Consider the following 19,203-nt stretch of genomic DNA (forward strand, 5'->3'; position numbering starts at 1 on the left):
TAAAACTTGAATGTAAGTCTTTCAGACTCTGATGCTATCTTTGTTTTATCTAACTCATATTTCAAGAAGCTAAGCAACTTGAGGGTAGGAACTGTGTCTTATTAAACCCTGAACCTATCCCAAGCATGTAACCCAGTGGACTGCACATCCCAGGCACTCATAAAATATTTTCTGAGTGTTCAATATTGAAATCTGGATTGTCTCTCCAGATGAATGTGTTTCCTTCCTTTAATCAGAAGAATGAGAACTACCCAATTCGATGTGTTTCCTTTTTTGCCTCAGCTGTCAGAAAGCTCTGGGCTAAATTCCATGCCCAGCTGTAGTAGCTAACTCATCCCAGGTGCCTGGTAACATCAACTTCCCTGCTCCTTTTAATTAGATTTGCTCCGTTTATATTATCCTGTTTTGTATTGTGTTAGATTTTACAGGCTGCTTGCAAGCTTTTTGGAAGTAGGTGGGTTAAAAATCCTCCATAAATAAATAAAAGCATGTATCTGAAATATATCAACTCAGTTTCCATTTCTTTTCTGGCAGGACTTGCAGATTATCAGCACTGATGAAAATGAGGTATTTGTGGCTGTCCAAGAATGGTACCAAACAGACACATACAACCTTTACCAGTCAGACCCACAGGGGGTATACTATTCAATTGTGCTTGAGAACGTAAGGAGCACGAAGCAACCAGAAGAGAATGTCCTGATCGATATCCTGGAGGTATACTTAACATACGCTTGTCAATGTCTGTGTTTTCTGTCTGCGACCTGTGTAATCTTGGGCTAATTACAACTTCCGTGGACCTCAGTTTTGTCAAATGTAAAGAGGGTTATAAGTGCTAGATGAACATTCCATGACCCTGTGCTTACTGTGTTAAAAAGCAAAGATGAAAAATAATACCATGTTTGCCCTCAAGGAACTTCCAATCTAGCAAGGGTATTCAGCATGCATACCAATCAGTGTTACGGAAGGGAGAGGGATTGCAGCAAAAGAGAAGTCTAGACAAAGTGTTCTTGGAACATTTGAAGAGGAGGATGTCATTTTCTGCCGAGAGAGGCAAGAAAGGCTTCAGAAGAAAGTGGCACCTGAACTGATCCTTGAAGGAAATAAAAAAGGAAGATGAATAACTAGACATAGGGAATAAGGGCATTCTACAAATTAGATGATGGTCTGAATGAATGCGCAGAGCTAGGAGAGTAGGACAAGATTGGAAAATAGCTAATACTCCAATTTGACTGCAATGTAGAAAATACAGAGAGGAAAATGGAAAGGTAGGTTGGAGTAAGATTATGAAAGGCCTTGAATGCCAGGGTAAGAAATTTGTATTTTATCTGAAAAGCAACAGAGAATCACTAAAGGATTTTCAGAAAGGGAATGATGTGGTCAAATCTGTGCACTTAGAAGGTTATTTTGGCTCTTCTGTGAAGGATAGACTAAAGAGGAGAGACATGGATCCAGGGAAACAAGAGAGAGAAGGCTACTACTAACCTAGTCAAAAGACTATAAGCTCCTAATTGGATCATGAATTAAATTCATTTTGTTTTGATGTATTTTCATTTCTTCTTCAAGTGATATTTTCAAATGCATAAAATGAAATATACAGGATTGTAAAGGAAGCTATTTTTACTAAAATACAGTTATCAATATATTTTAAATGCCAAATTCACAAACCTGAGGTTAAAAACCCCTGCCCTAGATTATTCCTTGTAATGATATCTACCTGAGACTCCAAACAGCAGAAAAAGCATAGCCTACCTATCCACAACATTGACCTGGTATGATTTTAGTCCCTTCAGGAAGTGAGCTGTGCACAATCCAGGGGAGCACATCACTTACGATCTGGGTTCAAATACAAAATCTGTTACTTAGTGCACATCAGGCTTTTGTCATGTGAATAAGGGGACAAGATCTCAAAGCCCTTCCGGCTATAACTCTTCTGGTTATGTGACATTTCCTTGGTAATATAGGTAACTCAGTCAGCAATTGGTATCACCTCATTTACTCTCCAGAGAACACATTCGCACATTTATGTTCAATCTCTCCGATATTTCACCCATAACTGCTTTACCTCAGAAACTAATGAATGTAACAATTTGTTTATGTTGAGGACATTCAGAACTGGTAAGACATATTTATGTTCCTTAGGCGAGGTTTAAAAATGGCACCCCCATAATTTGAAAATGATGCCCTTGTCTGTTTCCATTCTCCCAAGAGTTTTAAGTCACACATGACATTTCTTTAAAAAAAAATTGGTGTTTTGTTGATGCTTCTTTTTGTACATTGCTACAACTATCCAAGGGCAGCTAGGTGACACAGTGGAGAGAGTGACAGGCCTGGAGTCATGAAGACTCACCTTCATGAATTCATATCTGGCCTGAGACACTTGCTAGCTATGTGACCCCAGGTAAATCACTTAACCATGCTTTCCTCAGTTTCCTCATTGTAAAATGAGTTGGAGAAGGAAATGGCAAACCACTCCAGTATCTTTGCCAAGAAAAACCCAAATGGGGTCCCAAAGAGTTGGACACTACTGAAAAATGACTGAATAGCAACTATTCATTGATCTCCCCAAAAGAGAATGATCCCTCATAAAAAAATAATTAAAAATAAGCAAAACAAATCCTGCTGGTTGCATGTGATACCGTAGACCTCCCTGGAAGGAGCACTGGCTTCGGAATGAGAGGACGTGGGCTCAAGTGTTGCCAGCGTCAATCCTTGTGTGACCTTGGAGAATTCACTCAGTCTCTCTGAGCTTCTGTTTCCTTGTCTGTGACATGAGGGTTTTGGACTGCGTGGCCTCCAAGCTTCCTCCCAGTTCTAAATCCATCATCCTATGATCCTTCCTTACAGTCCACCGAGGGGAGATTGCTTGCTTTAACAATAGCCTGCACAAATCACAAATAAGTTACTTTACTGAGTAGAGTTCCAATGTTAGTTTCCTTCATATTATTATGGTCATTATGTAAATTACACTTCTCATTCTTTTCACTTCCGTCCATTACAATCCATATAATTCCATCCAACTTTCCTTGGATCCTTCATTTTCATCGTTTCTTAAGGCTCAGTAATAACTCATTATACATTCATACATCTCAATTTGTTCAGACATACCCCAATCCATAGGCACCTACTTTATTTTTAGTACTTGCTACAATAAAGGACTACTTACTAAAGATATCTTATTTTTGCATATGTGGGAACTTTCCTTCTCTCTTTGACCTCCATGGGGTAGTGCCATTGAAAACAAAGGTAACTTGGACAGCTTTCTATCTAGTGGGAGATGGACAAAGTCTGAAGGGAAAGATTGGCTCAGAATATGCATCGGTTTGTGACACATGGCACCGGTGTTCTTTGTCTACTCACCCTTTTGTCCAACACAACCTGACTGCTGAATCAAATGGGATGTGTAGTTTGGTGATTTTTTAGCAAAATGCAAATTATTTTTGAGAGTGGTTGAACTAATTCACAATTCTATCATGTAGTGCATTCATATGTTTGTCCTTCCACAGCCTCTCCGGCATTTATCTTTTTCCCCTTTTGTCATGTTTGTTAATTTGAGAAGTATGAGATAACGCTTGAGAGGTTTGTTTTTTTTTTTATTTGGACCTAGTATTAATGATCTAAGGCATTCTTTCAAATAATTGTTGATACCTTCCATTTCTTCTTTTGAAAACTGTCCATCACTTTTCTTTCATCACTTCACTGTTCGGCCAATGGTTTTTGTTCTTATATAAGTTGTCATCACTTCTCTATATATCTTCTATGTATCAAATTCTTATCAAAGATATTTTCCATGAAGTTTATCCCAAATACTAGTTCCTCTTCTTATTCTATGCTGATTTTTTTTCTACAAGAGCTTCTTAAAATTTTGCATAATCATTTTTTTTTCATCTTTCCTAATTACCCGTATACTTTTCTTGGTTAAGAATTCTCCCTCTAGCCGTAACTGTAAAAGGTACCTCCTTCCATTTGCCACTAAATTTCTTGTAGTGTGGTCTTTTGTATTTACATTTCCTATCTATCTATTTAGAGCTTATTGTGGTATGTGGTTTGTACAAAATTGCTTTCCAATTTAAACAGCAATTCTTGTTCAATGGGGAGTAATCTTTGCCTAGTAGTTTCTGTTCAGTGAACACTAGGCTGCTAAGTTTACTTGCTTCAGTATCTCTACAGTGTGATATTCCAAAATCAATCTATACATGTGAGAAAGCAGAATTACCTGACTCATAAAATATCTTTTTAAAATTGTACTAAAATTTCTACTCTTCTATATCTCCTTTATGTGGCATACCCTAGACAACTGCCTGCTTTGCCTACCCCTAGTTTTAGCTGTAGGTACATTCACAGGGATGGATAGAAAGTCCTGTTTGTTACAGTTGGGATGCTCATGATCTGGAGATAACAGGGTCATCAGAGCAAAAATAAACTTGTTATAGCTCAGGAAACATTTACCTTTGTCTGAGATTCCCAAGATGAGAATCGTATTTGAGGAGAAAAAAAAATAAAAAATATTTACCATCATGACTACAGCTTACACTTACACTTACAACTTACCACAATGACTCTAATGTTGCATTGCTCCCTTTTTTGCCATTGCATCTGTCCAGTTCCAATTTCTGTACAATACTGATCAATAGATTTTCCCAAAATATCCCAGCCTAATTTGTCATGCTTTTCTTGGCTTAAAAAATTTGACTGCTGTAAGTCAGGCAGAAGTGTTGCTGCTATCAACTAGACACATCCCCCAATCATTTACCAAACACACACACACACACACACACACACACACACACACACACGCACACACGCGTGCGCACACAACACATACACTCTAGCCCAGAAATTATTGGAAACCATCTCTTAGACACAGTCCCAGTCTCCACAATTCCACAGATTCCAAGATTATTAAAAACAAAAGTAGCTTGGACAGCTTTCTATCTAGTGGGAAATAGGGAAAGTCTAGAGGGAAAGACTGGCTAAAAATGTGGGTCTGTTTGTGATACATTGGACCATTGTTCTTTGTCTACTCACCCATTTATTTATTAAGATTTAAACTAACTTATTCCATCCCTATCTACAACCCCAAGGTACTGCTGTAAATTCCTGAGTATGATCTTTCTTCTGCCTCTAATATTATAGGATTTTCAGTGGCAGATATAGTTAATTAAAAAGAAATCATTTTATTAATCCACACAGGAAAAACCAAATGGATGAAGAATCCAAATGGTTCAGATTATGACATAGAGTCATACTGATAGCCCACTGGCTATATCATAGATAGGCCTTAAAGATAGAGGCGATTTGGGCCCAGAGGCGATAGGATTGGATTTCATCTGGAGAATTGTGAAGTATTTCTAATGATCTCAATCTGCAAAGGTCTATATCTTTGGCATTCTCTCTCTGATTCTTATGTCAATTAATAATGATGATGATAGTGGTAATGATAACTAACACTTATATGGTGCTTACTCTGTGTGCTAAGTGCTTTACAATTATTATCTTATTTAATACTCACAACAACCCTGGGAGATAGATGCCATAATTATTCCCATTTTACAGTTGAAGAAACTGGGGCAAACGGAAGTCACGTGGCTTTTCCAGAGTCACACAGCTAGGAAGTATCTGAAACTGGTTTTGAACTCAGGTCTTCCTGCTTCCAAGCCCAGAACCATTACACCACCATTCATTGTACCAGCATCCATTGTACCACTCAGCTGCTCCAGTGGGTCATGGAGCACAAAATCTGAAAAGAATCCAAATGGCGGGAGCCCAAAAGAACAATTAAAAGAAATGTATAGTGGATGTAAATAGGCTGTAATATATTACAGATGGTGACTTGTGAATAAGAATCCAGGCAATGCCTGATCAAAACAGAAAGTGGGCTAATGAGGTAGCAAGAATGAGACATGGCAATGGATGAGGTATATATCCATCTCAGTATTCATTTCACGGATATTCATGAAATGCTGGAAAGGCATTGGGTAGCTCATCCATGAAGAATGACCACTTGATCATCAGTGCTCATTCTCTTGGTCACTAGCCTGGTCAACTAGATCCTTAGATCATCATCTTGTAACACCATAGCTAAGCTTCATAATATAAATATATTTATATGTATTTATATATTTTATAAATATATTTATGTTTATATATAAATATAAGTATAATAAAATATATAAATAGAAATAGAAATGTTTTTTCCTATTCATGCCCTTACCTTGAAAGCAAGGAGAGCACTCAGTCAGTATCACAGACCCTGCCCAGTGCCATGGTGCTCCTCAGACCCTAGCCTTGGCATAGGGCCAGTATGGCCACCCAAACTACTCCACCTTAGCACAGCTGTGACACTTTTTCACACCTTGGGGTTTGGAAGAGAGAAGTCCTTTGGAACCATAAAATGTTTTGTGAATTTAAAAGGCTATAGCTATCTATAAGTATTATAAACCCCTAAGATCCCAGGGAAGATGACCAAAAATGATTGTATTCTACCATGTGGCAATGGCCAATCAGGTAGATAGGCCTAATATTTATTGAGGATATTATTCTCTCAATGATTATTATGTGCTGAAGGCATTCATTTAGTCCTGATCAGATCCTGGTTCTATCATGCTAAGAACAGAGAGGTCTCCCTGTAGAGAATACTGACACTTTAAAAGGTATCATGAAGAAACACAAAGAGCTGATATTCCCATGTGTCAACCAACCTTAACTGGGTTTGGAGCGACTTCCACCATGACAGTTTCCTTCTGCTTCCTAACACAGTGATGTCTCTTTTGAAGGCAATAGCAGCAGGTTTCTAATTCAAGGTTCAGTAGCTTGCAAAGATGGCACCTCTCCAGAGGGTTCCTCCAGAAATCAAATGCTTTGCTAAAGCAACAGAAGTGGTGGCCCGGCTCCCATCTGACACTCCTGGCTCATCATTTGTCAGGGATGACAAGTGGAACAAAGTCAGGAACTCCAAATTATGATCATTTCTTTCAAACTGATGGCTACATTTTAATGGTGTTTTTCTTTGTCTGAGATATTCATTGTCAGGATAATTCCTGTTTTGAGGGGGTATATCTAAAGCACTTCATTTGGAGTCAGACAGCCTGGATTCCTAGACCTTTGGGAGACTCTCTGAGAAGTTTCCACTATGCCCTGAATAATGAAAGTTGTCATCAAGCTGAATGATTCCCTCCCCACTTCTGCCCAGGTCCACTATAACCATGATTCTTAAGAGAAGCACACAATGCAAACAGTGCTGGAATATTCTAGCAAACTAGCTATGGTATTGTCAGCCATAATATTCTATCAGAGCTAATGTGGGAGGATAGAGTGAAGAAGAAACCAGGTGAGGATCTTTTATTGAAGAAAAAAAATTTGTGGGACATACTATGAGAATGCTAGGTGGTACAGTGGATAGAATGCTGGGCCTGGAGACAGGAAGATATGAGTTCAAATCCAGCTTCAAACACTTACTAGCTGCGTGACCTTGGGCAAATCATTTAACCTCTGTGTGCCTTTAGTTGTAAAATGAGGATAATAAAAACAATTATCTTTCCAGGACCAAATGAGATAATGTCTGTAAAACCGTTTTGCATAGTGCTTAGCACATAGCAAGCACAATGTAAATGCTAGCTAACATCATCATCGTCATCACCATCACCACTGTATGTGACTCACTATATTTGAAGCTAGGAAGAAACAAAGAAAAGACCAACATGGTCCCTGTACCAACCTCTGATCAGGTAATGAAAACTAAGAGCCCATAGGTAGGCATCAGGGACAGCACTGTTAGAAGTAGTACATATGATGAGTGCTTCAAAAACATGAAGAAGAAACTGCTATGTGAGGTCCATCTTGAATGATAAGGAAGGCTTCCTGCAGAAGGTGTGTTTTGAGTTAGGTTATAAAGGATGAAGGCAGGTAGTCACAGCCCGTCAGTGCCAATAGTTGAAAATGAGTCTAAGCAGATCCCACCCACGGCAGCAATAGATGTCAGAGCTGGACTGTACTAGGTATGTATGGAGCCTAAATAAAAAGACTGGAATTGGGAGGAATGGGGTTTTTTAGCTCTGCAGCTGTCCCTATATCTTTATTCCTTATTTTGATTCTAACTGGTTCTGAATCTCAGCTCTGACAGTTTCCCGTCAGATATTGGAGTTCCATCCCACAAAAGTCATATCTATGTAGAAGAGGGTCAGCCATTTTATAGGGAAGGAAGAATGAATCTCATGTTATCACACCTGATTGACCTCTCACCTCTGATGTCTCAGTCTGGTGAGTGTCATTTAGCTAGAAAGTTGGTCCTGTCCGAGAACGGAGGCTGTGTTGATTAAGGACCCCTACCAAAGGTGCCAGATGGAGGAAGCAGGAAGGTTAAGAAGGTATTTCCAGAGTAATTATGAGGATCAAATTAGAAAATGTTTGTAATGTGTGTAGCATAGTGACTGACACATAGTAGGCAGTATATAAATGCTTCTTCTCTCCTCCACCGTCCCAAGTTATATAGCAAATGTTTATTGAGCAGATGGAGGAATGAATGCATGAATGTGTTAACGAATGAATAAATGGGCTATTGGTGTACACGCATTTTTCTAGTTGTGCTTGAGTATTGACTTGCATATACTGTGGAAGAGAAGCCCAGAATTTAATTGAGTTTCTTTATTGCCTGTCCCTGAGCTTGGGGACTTGAAGGAGAATGAAGAAGAGCAATTTGAGCCATAAATCACAGTGGGCAGAGGGGCAGCAACATTGGAAATAGCCCAAGCATTTGAATGGGCAATTCTAAAAGCTTGTTCTCCATTCTTGTCCTCTTTCTGTCACAGGTCAGAGGTGTAAAAGGAGTCTTCCTGGCCAACCAAAAGATTGATGGAAAGGTCACAACACTGATAACTTACAACAAAGGCCGAGACTGGGATTATCTGACTCCCCCTGCCACTGATATGAACGGCAAACCCACCAGCTGCAAACCCGTAAGTGCCCCTGGGTGATTATTTGTTTGTTATCTGTGTTATCATGGGTGACCCAGGATTTCCTCAGTATGGATCCCTGCTTCCAGCTCAGATCTTCATCCCTCTATACTTTCTCATCCTGAGCCATTCTCACCCATGATTTTCCAAAAATCTATCCAATGCACTGGAGGCCAGCCTCTGGCTCTCATAGCACCTCTTCACCTACTGAATTCCTACCCATGCTTTAAAGATCGACTGAGTCACCACCCCTTCCAAGGAGCTTTCCCTGATACCATCATAGTTTTTGCAAATCTCTAAAGTTCTTGGGATAGTGAGTGAGTTCATAAAGCTGGCCTCTGGTCCAGCCTCCTTACTCTTCAAATATAGAAGATACAGCCCACAAAGATGAATGTTGTATGAGATGTGATAGAGGTCTATCTTTGAGTTACCCATCTACCATTTACTCATTCCCACAGGCACCTCTCCTTCTGGCCATGTGTCAGAGTCAGGACTTGAACCTAGAATTCTTAGGCTGGCTTTCTGTCTACTCTAACAGGATGCCACTCATAAGTAACAATACCAGCTAGCATACAGTAAGTGGGAGAAGCTTTCATACTGCAATGGAAAGCATGTGGAGAGCAGATAGGTCTGATAGAAGTAAGTAAATAAGTAACACAGTGCTTATTCCCTTCCCAATTACCAGCTCTGTCTGTCACTGACTGGCTATGTGAGACCTTGACAAGTAATTTTTTCTCTCTGTTTCACTTTACACTTCTGCAAAATGATGAAAAGAAGGTATCCATGTTCTGAGATCCTTTCTAGCCCATGTTCCCTTCTATGTACTTCAGTTTCCTCTTTTGTGAAATATGGACTGTAATTTCACTTCAAGTTCTAAAAGACTAGGACTCTGTGTCAAATGAGAGATAGCCACTAAAGGAATATAATAGTTCTAGTGTTTAACTTTTGAGTCAATTTCCCCATCAAAAACCATAGAAATTTAGTGCTATAGGAATTTAGAAGAGGGTGTGCTCATTTACAGGCAGCGTGTGACTCAATGGATAGAATGCCAGGCCTGGAGTCAGGAAGCCCTGAGTTCAAATGTGGCCTTAGACACTTCCTAGCTGTGTGACACTAGGCAAGTCACTTAATTCTGTTTGACTCAGTTTTCTCATCTGTAAAATGAGCTGGAGAAGGAAATAGCAAACCACTCCAGTATCTTTGCCAAGAAAACCTCAAAAGGGGTCATGAAGAGTTGGACACAACTGAACAATGACAACAAATGTTCATTTACAGCCAGATGGGTCAGAGCAGGGGGCTTCATGGAAAATGGGGCATTTGTGCCAGTCTTTGAGTAAATGAAGCTCTCTTTTTCATAGAGTGTAGTCAATAGGCAGTTGCAGTTAGTCTCAAAAATTGCTAAATTCTGTTAGTGTCTTAATGAAGATTTAAAAAACTGCATGTGGCCGTCTCTGGCTGACATATGCATTCTGGAACTGCCGTTTAACCTCTGTGTCAGTTTCCCCATTGAGAACCACAGGCTAATAACATCTGCCTCTTTATACTGAAAATTAATTATTTCCTATTTGCTAAAAATCAAAAGCTCCTCCAAAAACACAGATGCTACAAAAGGGCTACTATTACTGTTTATTATTATTATTATGGAAGTGAAACCATATGAGTCTGCCAAAGCAAGTTTTTGCTAAGAATAGAATTTGTCTACGCAAAAAATTTGTCTGCAATTATACAGCCCACTGAGGAGAGAATCTTTGAAAGATTTATGTCCTTGCCTTAACATAATAAAAATAGGAGAAAATTGGTGAAGTGTGTCATCCAACTAAGGTATATGGGGAGTCAAATTGAGCTCAAAAGAAATGTTATAATGTACATGAAAAATAAATTGAGCACAAAGGATATAAAATAGAAATTAAGCAGCAGCCACTGGGCCCATATTGACATAATAGATGTTTTCACTGAGGGCAGAAACAACATGGTGAAGGAACATGGTGAGATTTCAATCAAAGAATCTCTTGGTTAGAAGGGAGCTCAGAGGTCAGCTAGAACAATTCCCATCAGTATGGGAATCCCTCTCATAACATCAATAACAGATAGTTAGCCATGCTCATCTTGAGTACTTCTGATGGTGGGCAGCTCACCACCAATGAAGGAAGCCCATTTCTTTCTTTGATGGCTCTTTCTGGGATAAATATAATTTCCATTAGATGCTGAGCATCTTGAGAGCAGGGATGGGTTTTTTTGTTTGTTTTTAGCTTTTTTGTGTTTAGTGCAGTGCCTAACACAAAGTAGGCTCTTGATAAATGCTAGCTGACTATATATTGCCTTGAATCAATTGATGTGGAAGCAGCATGGAATAAGAGAAGTATAAGGTCTGGAGGCAGAAGGCCTGGCTTCATATCCTCACTCAGGTTTACCCAGCTTTGTGACTTAGGGCATGCTAATTACTTTTTCTGGGTGTTAGTTTCCCAATTTGCAGGATGGCAATCATAAATTTAGAGCTCAAAAGGACTTTAGAAGCTACCTACTCTAACCCCACATTTTTTTACCAAAGAGGAAATGGAGGACAAGGAGAGTAGTTGACTTACTCAAGGACACAAAGGGACTAAGTAACAGAGCCAGGATTCAAACCCAGGTCTTCTGACTCAAAATCTAATATATTTTCCCTGGTATCATGGCACCAAATAATACTTACTTTACCAACCCTGCAGGATTATTTTGAAGATCGAAAACCATAATATTTGTAAAGCACCTCATAAAATGTGAAACTATAGAAATGACAGCTATTATCATTATCTTAAATTCAGAGGGAAAACCCATTTGGTGAATTCATCCTCAAAAACAAAATGTAAAACTTGACCCCTCGGAGTTTTGTGTGTCATGGTGGAAAAGGCACTACTGGTTTGAGAGCAGGGCAAATTGAGTTCTAGTCTCAGCTTTATCATTAATAGGCTGCTTCCCCTGAATGAGTAATCACATCCCTTTTTTGAACTTCAATTTCCTCAACAAGAGGATCTAGAAAACCCATCCTAACCCTCCTAGACTGTGATTTTGTCACTATTAGGATTAGGGGGAGTGGTGGGCATCCTGTTTCAAATGGTGGTAGAGAGTCTGTGCTGAAATCTTCCTACTGACAGCATTTAGTTTTATAATGTAATGGTTTGTAGTGAGTTTTAGATATATAAAAAACACTTGCATATACATCATTCCATTTGATCCTCAGGTTGACCCCATGAAGTAGATGAAGATGATGATGATAATGTATTCTCCATTTGTATAGCATTTCACAATTTACAGAGAGCTTTCCACAGAAAGGTCCATGAATTATGCTGTGAGAAATTTGACAAGGCAAAAATCATCTTCGGCTTCTGGGGAGTGGTAGGAGGTGGAGGTATTGATTTCAGGGTCATTTTCATAGAAGAGATACTTGAATGAAGTGTGCACACCATAGGCCAGTGAACTCGATTTTAGTTCCTGAAAAAAAGTTCTGAAATGCATTATTAAAGGGATGGTCAGTGAAAATAAAGAAAAGGAAAATTATTTCGAAGTGCCGAAAGGTTTTGTCAAGAGTAAATTATTCCAGATTAACCCTATTCCTTTTTTTGACAGGGTTACTACATTAGGGAATGTTGTAAACAGAGCTTACCTAGACTGTAGCAAAGCATTTGGCATTTCTCTTATGGTATGTTTGTGGACAGAATGAACAGATGTGGGCTAGAAAATGGTCCTCCAAGGGGGATTCAGAACAGGTTTGTTCCAGTTATGTTGACTGATTCTAGTGTTTATTCACTAGCTAAGTTCTACTAGGGCATCTTAATGAGTACTCAGACACAGTTCATGAATATTTAACCATGATACCAGCAGACCTCATCCCAAGACCCTGAGCAGTTTATGTGTATCTAACAAAAACTGAAGAGATTCAGAGATCAATTCAATATTAGGGCACGTGGACAGTCCAGCTCACGTGAGGAGCTTACATGGTTCTATTGATTTTCCCAGTCTCTGGTGTCTCCACACCCACCATCAGCAGTCTTTTTCTTACCCAGAAGTTCCCATATTTTCCTTCTTTTCTTCTCTAGACACTTTAATGAGAACTTAGACACAGCACATTAATATTTAATCATACTATCCTCCCTCCTGCCAGGACCCCAAGGGATGAGACGGGAGGGGAGGAGGCAAGGGCTACTCTGCTTTCCCTTCATTCTGCTGGGGCAGTAAGAGAATTGCTTCTCCAAATCTGTCCGACCCACTGATTGAACCTGTAAACAAGCCACAGCTACAGACAGATGTGCCAAATTAATGAGTTTGAAGATATGGCATGTTTTCTAACATCAGATACCTACAGATTCTTAAATAGAGGGAGAGAAGACCTAGGACCTCTCTTGTGATGTCAGTGCACCATGCTTCTGCTAGATCTTGACATCTCCATCACTGAACTGGGGATATCAATATTTGCTCTGGACTGGAGAATTTGTGTGTTGTATGATCCAACTTGGAAGGAAAAGAATGCAATTTTCTCATAGGATTCCTGATGCCCATAATGCCTTCTAACACATTTCTGCCATTTGAAAGCTTACCCATCCTTTTAGACTTAGTTCTATTACTACTCTTCCGGAAAGCCTTGCCTGATTTCCTCACTCCCAGAATCCTAGACTCCATTTCACTCTCCTATAAATTCTCACAGTCATTTCTTCATCTCTGATGCACACAAATACATTGAAACAGTTTAGACAATCATTCAAAACAAACATTTAATAAATACTTCTTCTTGCCAGACCCTGTGCTAGGCACTGTGGATACAGAGAAAAAAATTGATACCATGCCTGTCCTCAAGTAACTTACATTCTATCAGAGGAGCCAACATATACTTATAAAATGAATGAAAATTAAAATTTATTAAGCATTTATTATATACAGAGTATTGCGCCAAGTGCCAGGGATACATGCAGAAAAGCAAGATAGGCCAGGCTATCACGGAGCTCACTTTCTTACAGGGGAAATGCAAGTCAGACAGATGGGTCCTATGGTCTTTGGGGGTGCAGCAGCAAAGTAGATAGTAATGTATCTTCCATAACATCATTTTTACTCATGAAATCATGTCTACATCGGCACTGAACCATTTGACTCTGCCAAAGACTTTGGTGGTGGGAATTTTCCTTTCCTCAATAGCTGTGACTGTATCACCCACCCAAGCAGATGCCAAGCTGCATATCCCCAGGAGTCCCTTACCCAGGGTGATGGCTATGGGGGCTAGGCTGGAAGCAGGAAGAGTGGTAGAGGAAAAAAGGGGGTTTCTGCTGTTGCAAATGAGACAATATGTATAAAGCATTTTGCAGACCTCAAAGATCTGTGTAAATGCTAGCTGTTGTTATTATTATATGCATAGTAGGTGCCCAATAAACATTTCATCTTTGTATGCATCATACTGTACCTCCACCCACTATGCTCTGAGCTGCTGAAGAATAAAGGACAGGTCTCATTCACCTTTGTCTCTCGCTCAGGTACTGCTAGCCTGTACTAAATTTTAAATGTGGAATTGAATCAGCATTCATGATTCTCTTTCAAAAATTTATGATTTCATCGGTGGATGTAGGTACAGCCCCCTAACCCCACCTCAAACTGCATTAGACCTATAATTTTAGGGATGTTAAAGGCCTTTGGCAAAAGTACATCTGCTAGCTCACCTGAAATCCCTTGTATCAATGCTAAGTCATTGTTTCCAGGAGGTGCAATTAAAATATTTTGCCTCAAAGGACAGAACTAAGATGATATTAGCAATGGAGGCAGGGTATATACAAAGGGTGGGCAAAAGTCTGCTCAGTATTGGGGAAAATGTCCTAATAATGAGATATATATGAGAGTGGAATGCAGTAACTTGGGAAGTAGTGAGTTCCCCGTTAATGAATGTCTTCAAGCAAAGGCTTGAGGAGAGTCGTGCTCTTGTGTCTCTTCAGGTTCTGAGATTCCATACCTCAAAGAATCCATGATTTCATCTAGGTAGACTGTTGATTTAGATCACAAGGCCTGTGTGATACAATAGCCAATGAGAATTGTCCAAAACCAAAAAACTGATCTTGGCACATCCCAGCAAGTCATGACAGATGACCTTCCGGAGAACCTGCCCAGTTTGGTAGGACGCTGCAGGGATGGATTTTAGCTTGTGTAGCCTTTGAGAACCCAGAATCCCTTCTACCCCATGAGGTGAGAATTGAAATAGAATCCTAGTGAAATTCCATCATTCTCTAAAATGCAAATACATTCTCGGAAAGGCAGCATATTAAAACATCCTCAGCTAACAGCAAATTAGTAGAGAGCAGGGCCCTGATTTAACAGAGCAGGAAACAAGGGATAAGACCAGTCCAGCGCACAGAGCAGTACCAAGGAGTGTCGACCCAGTGTGGGCTACAAGTATGGGAAGAGAACGTGGCTATCAGTGGGTAGTATCAGGACCCTGTGTGCCTAGGGAGAGAAGAAAGGGCAACAGAAGGGGAGGTGTGTGTGTGTGAGCTCCTGAAGACTAGAGATTTTTGCCTAGGGCTTTCCCTGACCTTTGTATGGTGAAAGGGCCCAGTAGTGTAATAATTACAGGAGACAGAATGTTAGTAATTATTCTACGCTTGGGTAGTAAATCAAACTTACCAAGATTAAATACTCCCATAGCAGTCTAGCAAATGATACCCTGATTTATAGGGTCAGAATGGGGGAAACTAGGCCATATATCATCTTCCCCACAGAGAAGATATTGGTGTTGCTTTGAGTCTTTATCCAATACCAACTCCACACAAAATCCTGTGCGAGATTCTTTCTCAGGTTCATAGCTTTTCAAGCTGGAAGAAGCCTTAGAGATCATGAAAATAGATGCCATTTTTTTGGTGGAGGATGAAAGTAAGTCCCAGAAAGGGTAAGTAACTTACCCAAGGTTGTACAGAAGGCAAAGCAGGACTTTCATCTCAGATTCAGTAGCAGAGGCAGGATTTTATTCCTTTTCAGAGCCAGAATGCCTCCAGCCTTCAAAGCACTTAAAATCTAGGAGGAGAGATAAGCCATAGATATAGGCTCCAGTACAAAATATAACAGAGTAAGAGGTATTGGAGTGGGGCAGATAAGGTAGTATAAGAGTTTAGGTGAGGGAGAGGCCACTGCTGAATGGATAAAGGAAATTGAGTTGGTCTTTGGACAATGAGCAGGATTTCAACGATGGAGATGGGAGAGAAAGAGGTAGTAGAGTGAGCAAGGGGTGAGACTCCAGGCACAAGAAGGGCAAGCACAGAAGTAGAAAAGTGGGAGATGTGTTCAGTAGAAGTTGGGCTGAAATGTAAGTCTGGCAAAGGGGAATTGTGTATGGTAGAGAGGAGGTGTCAAACATGGAGCTCCCAGCATTGCAGACAACACAACACTGAGGAGTGCCATGTATTATGTGTTTTCTAAGTCAACACTTGGCCCTTAGGGATCCTTATGTAAAGTTTAGTGGTCCTTATTTCTATGTTAATTTGACACCAGTGAAGTAGAGTATAGACACATTGTGGAGGGCCTAAAGTACTGAGCTGACAAATTTGGACTTCATCCCATAAGCAATTGGGGTCCTTAGGGAAAGGGATTTTGAGCAAGGAAGCAACGTAGTTAAAGAGCATGGAGTAGTAGTAAGAGCCTTGAGTCAGGAATCTCCCTATCACTAGCTATGAGATTTTACACAAATAATTTATCCTGGCAGAGCCTTAGTTTCCTAACCTGCAAATAGAAGGTCTAGTATATCTAGGTTGTTTTTTTTTTCAGACAATGTCTTCTGTTTCCTAGACTGAATTTTATTACAAATATTAAGGCCAATTTAATGAATAAGTTATATAAAGTATTTTGTACTTCTCACAGGAAAGATAGGAAAGATAATATATCAATGTAAAATGATACCAAGATAGAAATAGTATTGAGAAGGAAAGCCAACTGAAGACTCTGACATTCCAATTTAGTAATAATTACCTCCAATAGGGATTGAATTTCAAGTGAAAGCCACCTCTCATTATTCAGCATCTGCATAAAAGCATTTTGTTATATTGGAATGAACCCTAACGTTGGGGTCAACTGACCTCAGCTTAGAACCTGCCTCTGCTACTAATAACTAGCATTTATATAGCACTGTAAGGTTTTCAAAGTAATTTATGTAAGGATCTCTAAGAAAGTCACGTTCCTATACTCCAGGCCTCAGTTTCTCAATCTGTGGAATAAGAATGTCAAACTAAGTGATAAACTCTAAAGGTTCCTTTCAACTAAAACGTTTCCTAATGTCTCTTCTAGATCTAATTTGGTCTATGTTTGAAAGACTCTTTGAGCTCTGACATTCTAAATGCAAAGGTCCCTTTCTGGTACAGGTTAGATATGTAGACGTTACGGTCCCTTCCCACTCTGAGATTCTATGAATCTGTGATTGTATTTTTCAGGCTTATCAGAGGGTCTCTTTAATGTTAACTTCATCATTTTCTCCTTAAGCAGCCTCACTATTAATGCCATCTGGTGACTTTTGCTTTATTCATGAGCAATGTTAATGATTAGGCCTATACAACAAATTACTTATTAGTCAGTTTGGGAATTCTTCAGACCTCTCCTCTCTCCTTATTTCCAGTCCCTTCTTCCATGTCATATCTTTAGCATAGGAAGATGGAGGGAATGCGATGAACCAAGGTGGGTGGGGTATGCTAGCACACGTGATCCATGGGATCTCTTACCTTTAGTATCATCCCACAGGTTAGATAGTGAATGAGATACAGTGGAACTCAAAAATCAATCCTGGAAGGTGAGACAAAATATATAATCAATGAGCATTTATTAAGTACATGCTAGGTTCCAGGCACTCTGCTAGGCTCTGGGGAATACAAAGACAAAAATGAATCTGCCCTAAAGGAGCTGACATTTACGCATGTGAAAATATCACTAATGATACAAGGCAACATAGGATGAGCTGAATAAGTGGTAGAGATAGTAAGTTCTATTGGGTTCAGGAGGAGCTACAGAATTTTAGAGCTGGAAGGGACCTTAGGACATAGAATGACTGAACTAGAAGAGACTTCAGAACCCATCAGTTTCAACCTCTTCTTGAATAGGAATCCCCACTGCAATATTCTCCCAAAGTACTAATTTAAACTCAGAACTCCAAGGAGAGAAAACTCTCTACCTCTTGAGATGTTTCATTCCACTTTTAGATAACTCTAATTATTAGTAAATTATTTTTCCTAGTTCTTCCCTCTAGGGTTAGGAACAAGAGAATTCATTTCCCACAAGACAGCCCTTCAAATACTTAAAGACAGCTATCATGCTCCCCAATGTCTCTTCCAGGCACAAAACCTCAGTTCGGTTAACCAGTCCCCTCCTCTCGGTAAAATGCATGTCAGCTTGTTAATATTCTTAACATAATACTGCAGATATAGTTTGATCTTATACGGAAGGGACCTTAGAACATAGAATGTAAGAGCTGGAAGGGACTTCAGAACTTAGGATGTTACAGCTGGAAGGGTCCTTGGAACATAGGATGTTAGAGCTGGAAGAACTTTAGAGCATTGAATCTAGAATGTTCGAGCTGGCTAAGCTTTAAATATTATTGAGCACCACCTCATTTTACATTTCAAGTCAGGCTGGTCAGGGGAGGCTTGGCTGGGGAGATGGGGACTGATCTCTATCTTAGAGAATAGATAAAATTGAGGAGAACTGGCATTCCAAGCTTTGGGGTGGGAGGGTGTGTAGAATGATAACACTGTGAGCAAGGGTGATACAGTAAGGCACATTGGGAAAATAAATGAGTAAAACATTTGGTCTAGAGTATTAACCTGAAGTCTACAGATTCAAAAGCGATCCATGAGTAAATTTCAGGAAGTTGGTGAACTTATATGGGAAAAAATGCATCTTTATTTTCACTAATTACTAACTCGAACTTAGCATTTTCTTCAGTTTTTAATTTAAAAAACAAGAAACAAAACATGATTTTGAGAAGGGGTTTGTAGGCCTCATCAGAATTTCAAAGGGATCTAAGACACAAGAAATATTAAGAGATTAGAATATGTGAAAGGGTATATAGTGGGTGATAAAGCTCCACCAGATTGTGGGGGATCTTGTGACAAGCCAAGTTATTTGGATTTGATGGTGTTGACAAAGGGACCTGGAGGCCTTGAAATCAGTAGATCTTGATTCTGATCCCTGATTTGCCATTCACTATGGGATGACCTTGGACAAGGCATTCCCTGTCTTTGGGCCTTAGTTTCTCATTCATTGGATAAAG

At 39.6% G+C, this 19,203-nt stretch overlaps 1 protein-coding gene across 1 annotated transcript in view; it reads left to right on the forward strand.

Annotated features, from left to right (window-relative positions):
- SORCS2 (sortilin related VPS10 domain containing receptor 2) overlaps positions 1–19,203 on the forward strand; it is a 265,638-nt gene that overhangs the window by 90,253 nt on the left and 156,182 nt on the right. The window contains exons 7-8 of the mRNA XM_036765080.1: positions 535–714; positions 8,805–8,951. Coding sequence (XP_036620975.1) covers positions 535–714; positions 8,805–8,951 — 327 coding nt within the window. The remainder of the gene's footprint in view (positions 1–534; positions 715–8,804; positions 8,952–19,203) is intronic.

Source organism: Trichosurus vulpecula, chromosome 6 (genome assembly GCF_011100635.1).
Source record: "Trichosurus vulpecula isolate mTriVul1 chromosome 6, mTriVul1.pri, whole genome shotgun sequence".
NCBI classification, from domain to species: Eukaryota; Metazoa; Chordata; class Mammalia; order Diprotodontia; family Phalangeridae; genus Trichosurus; species Trichosurus vulpecula.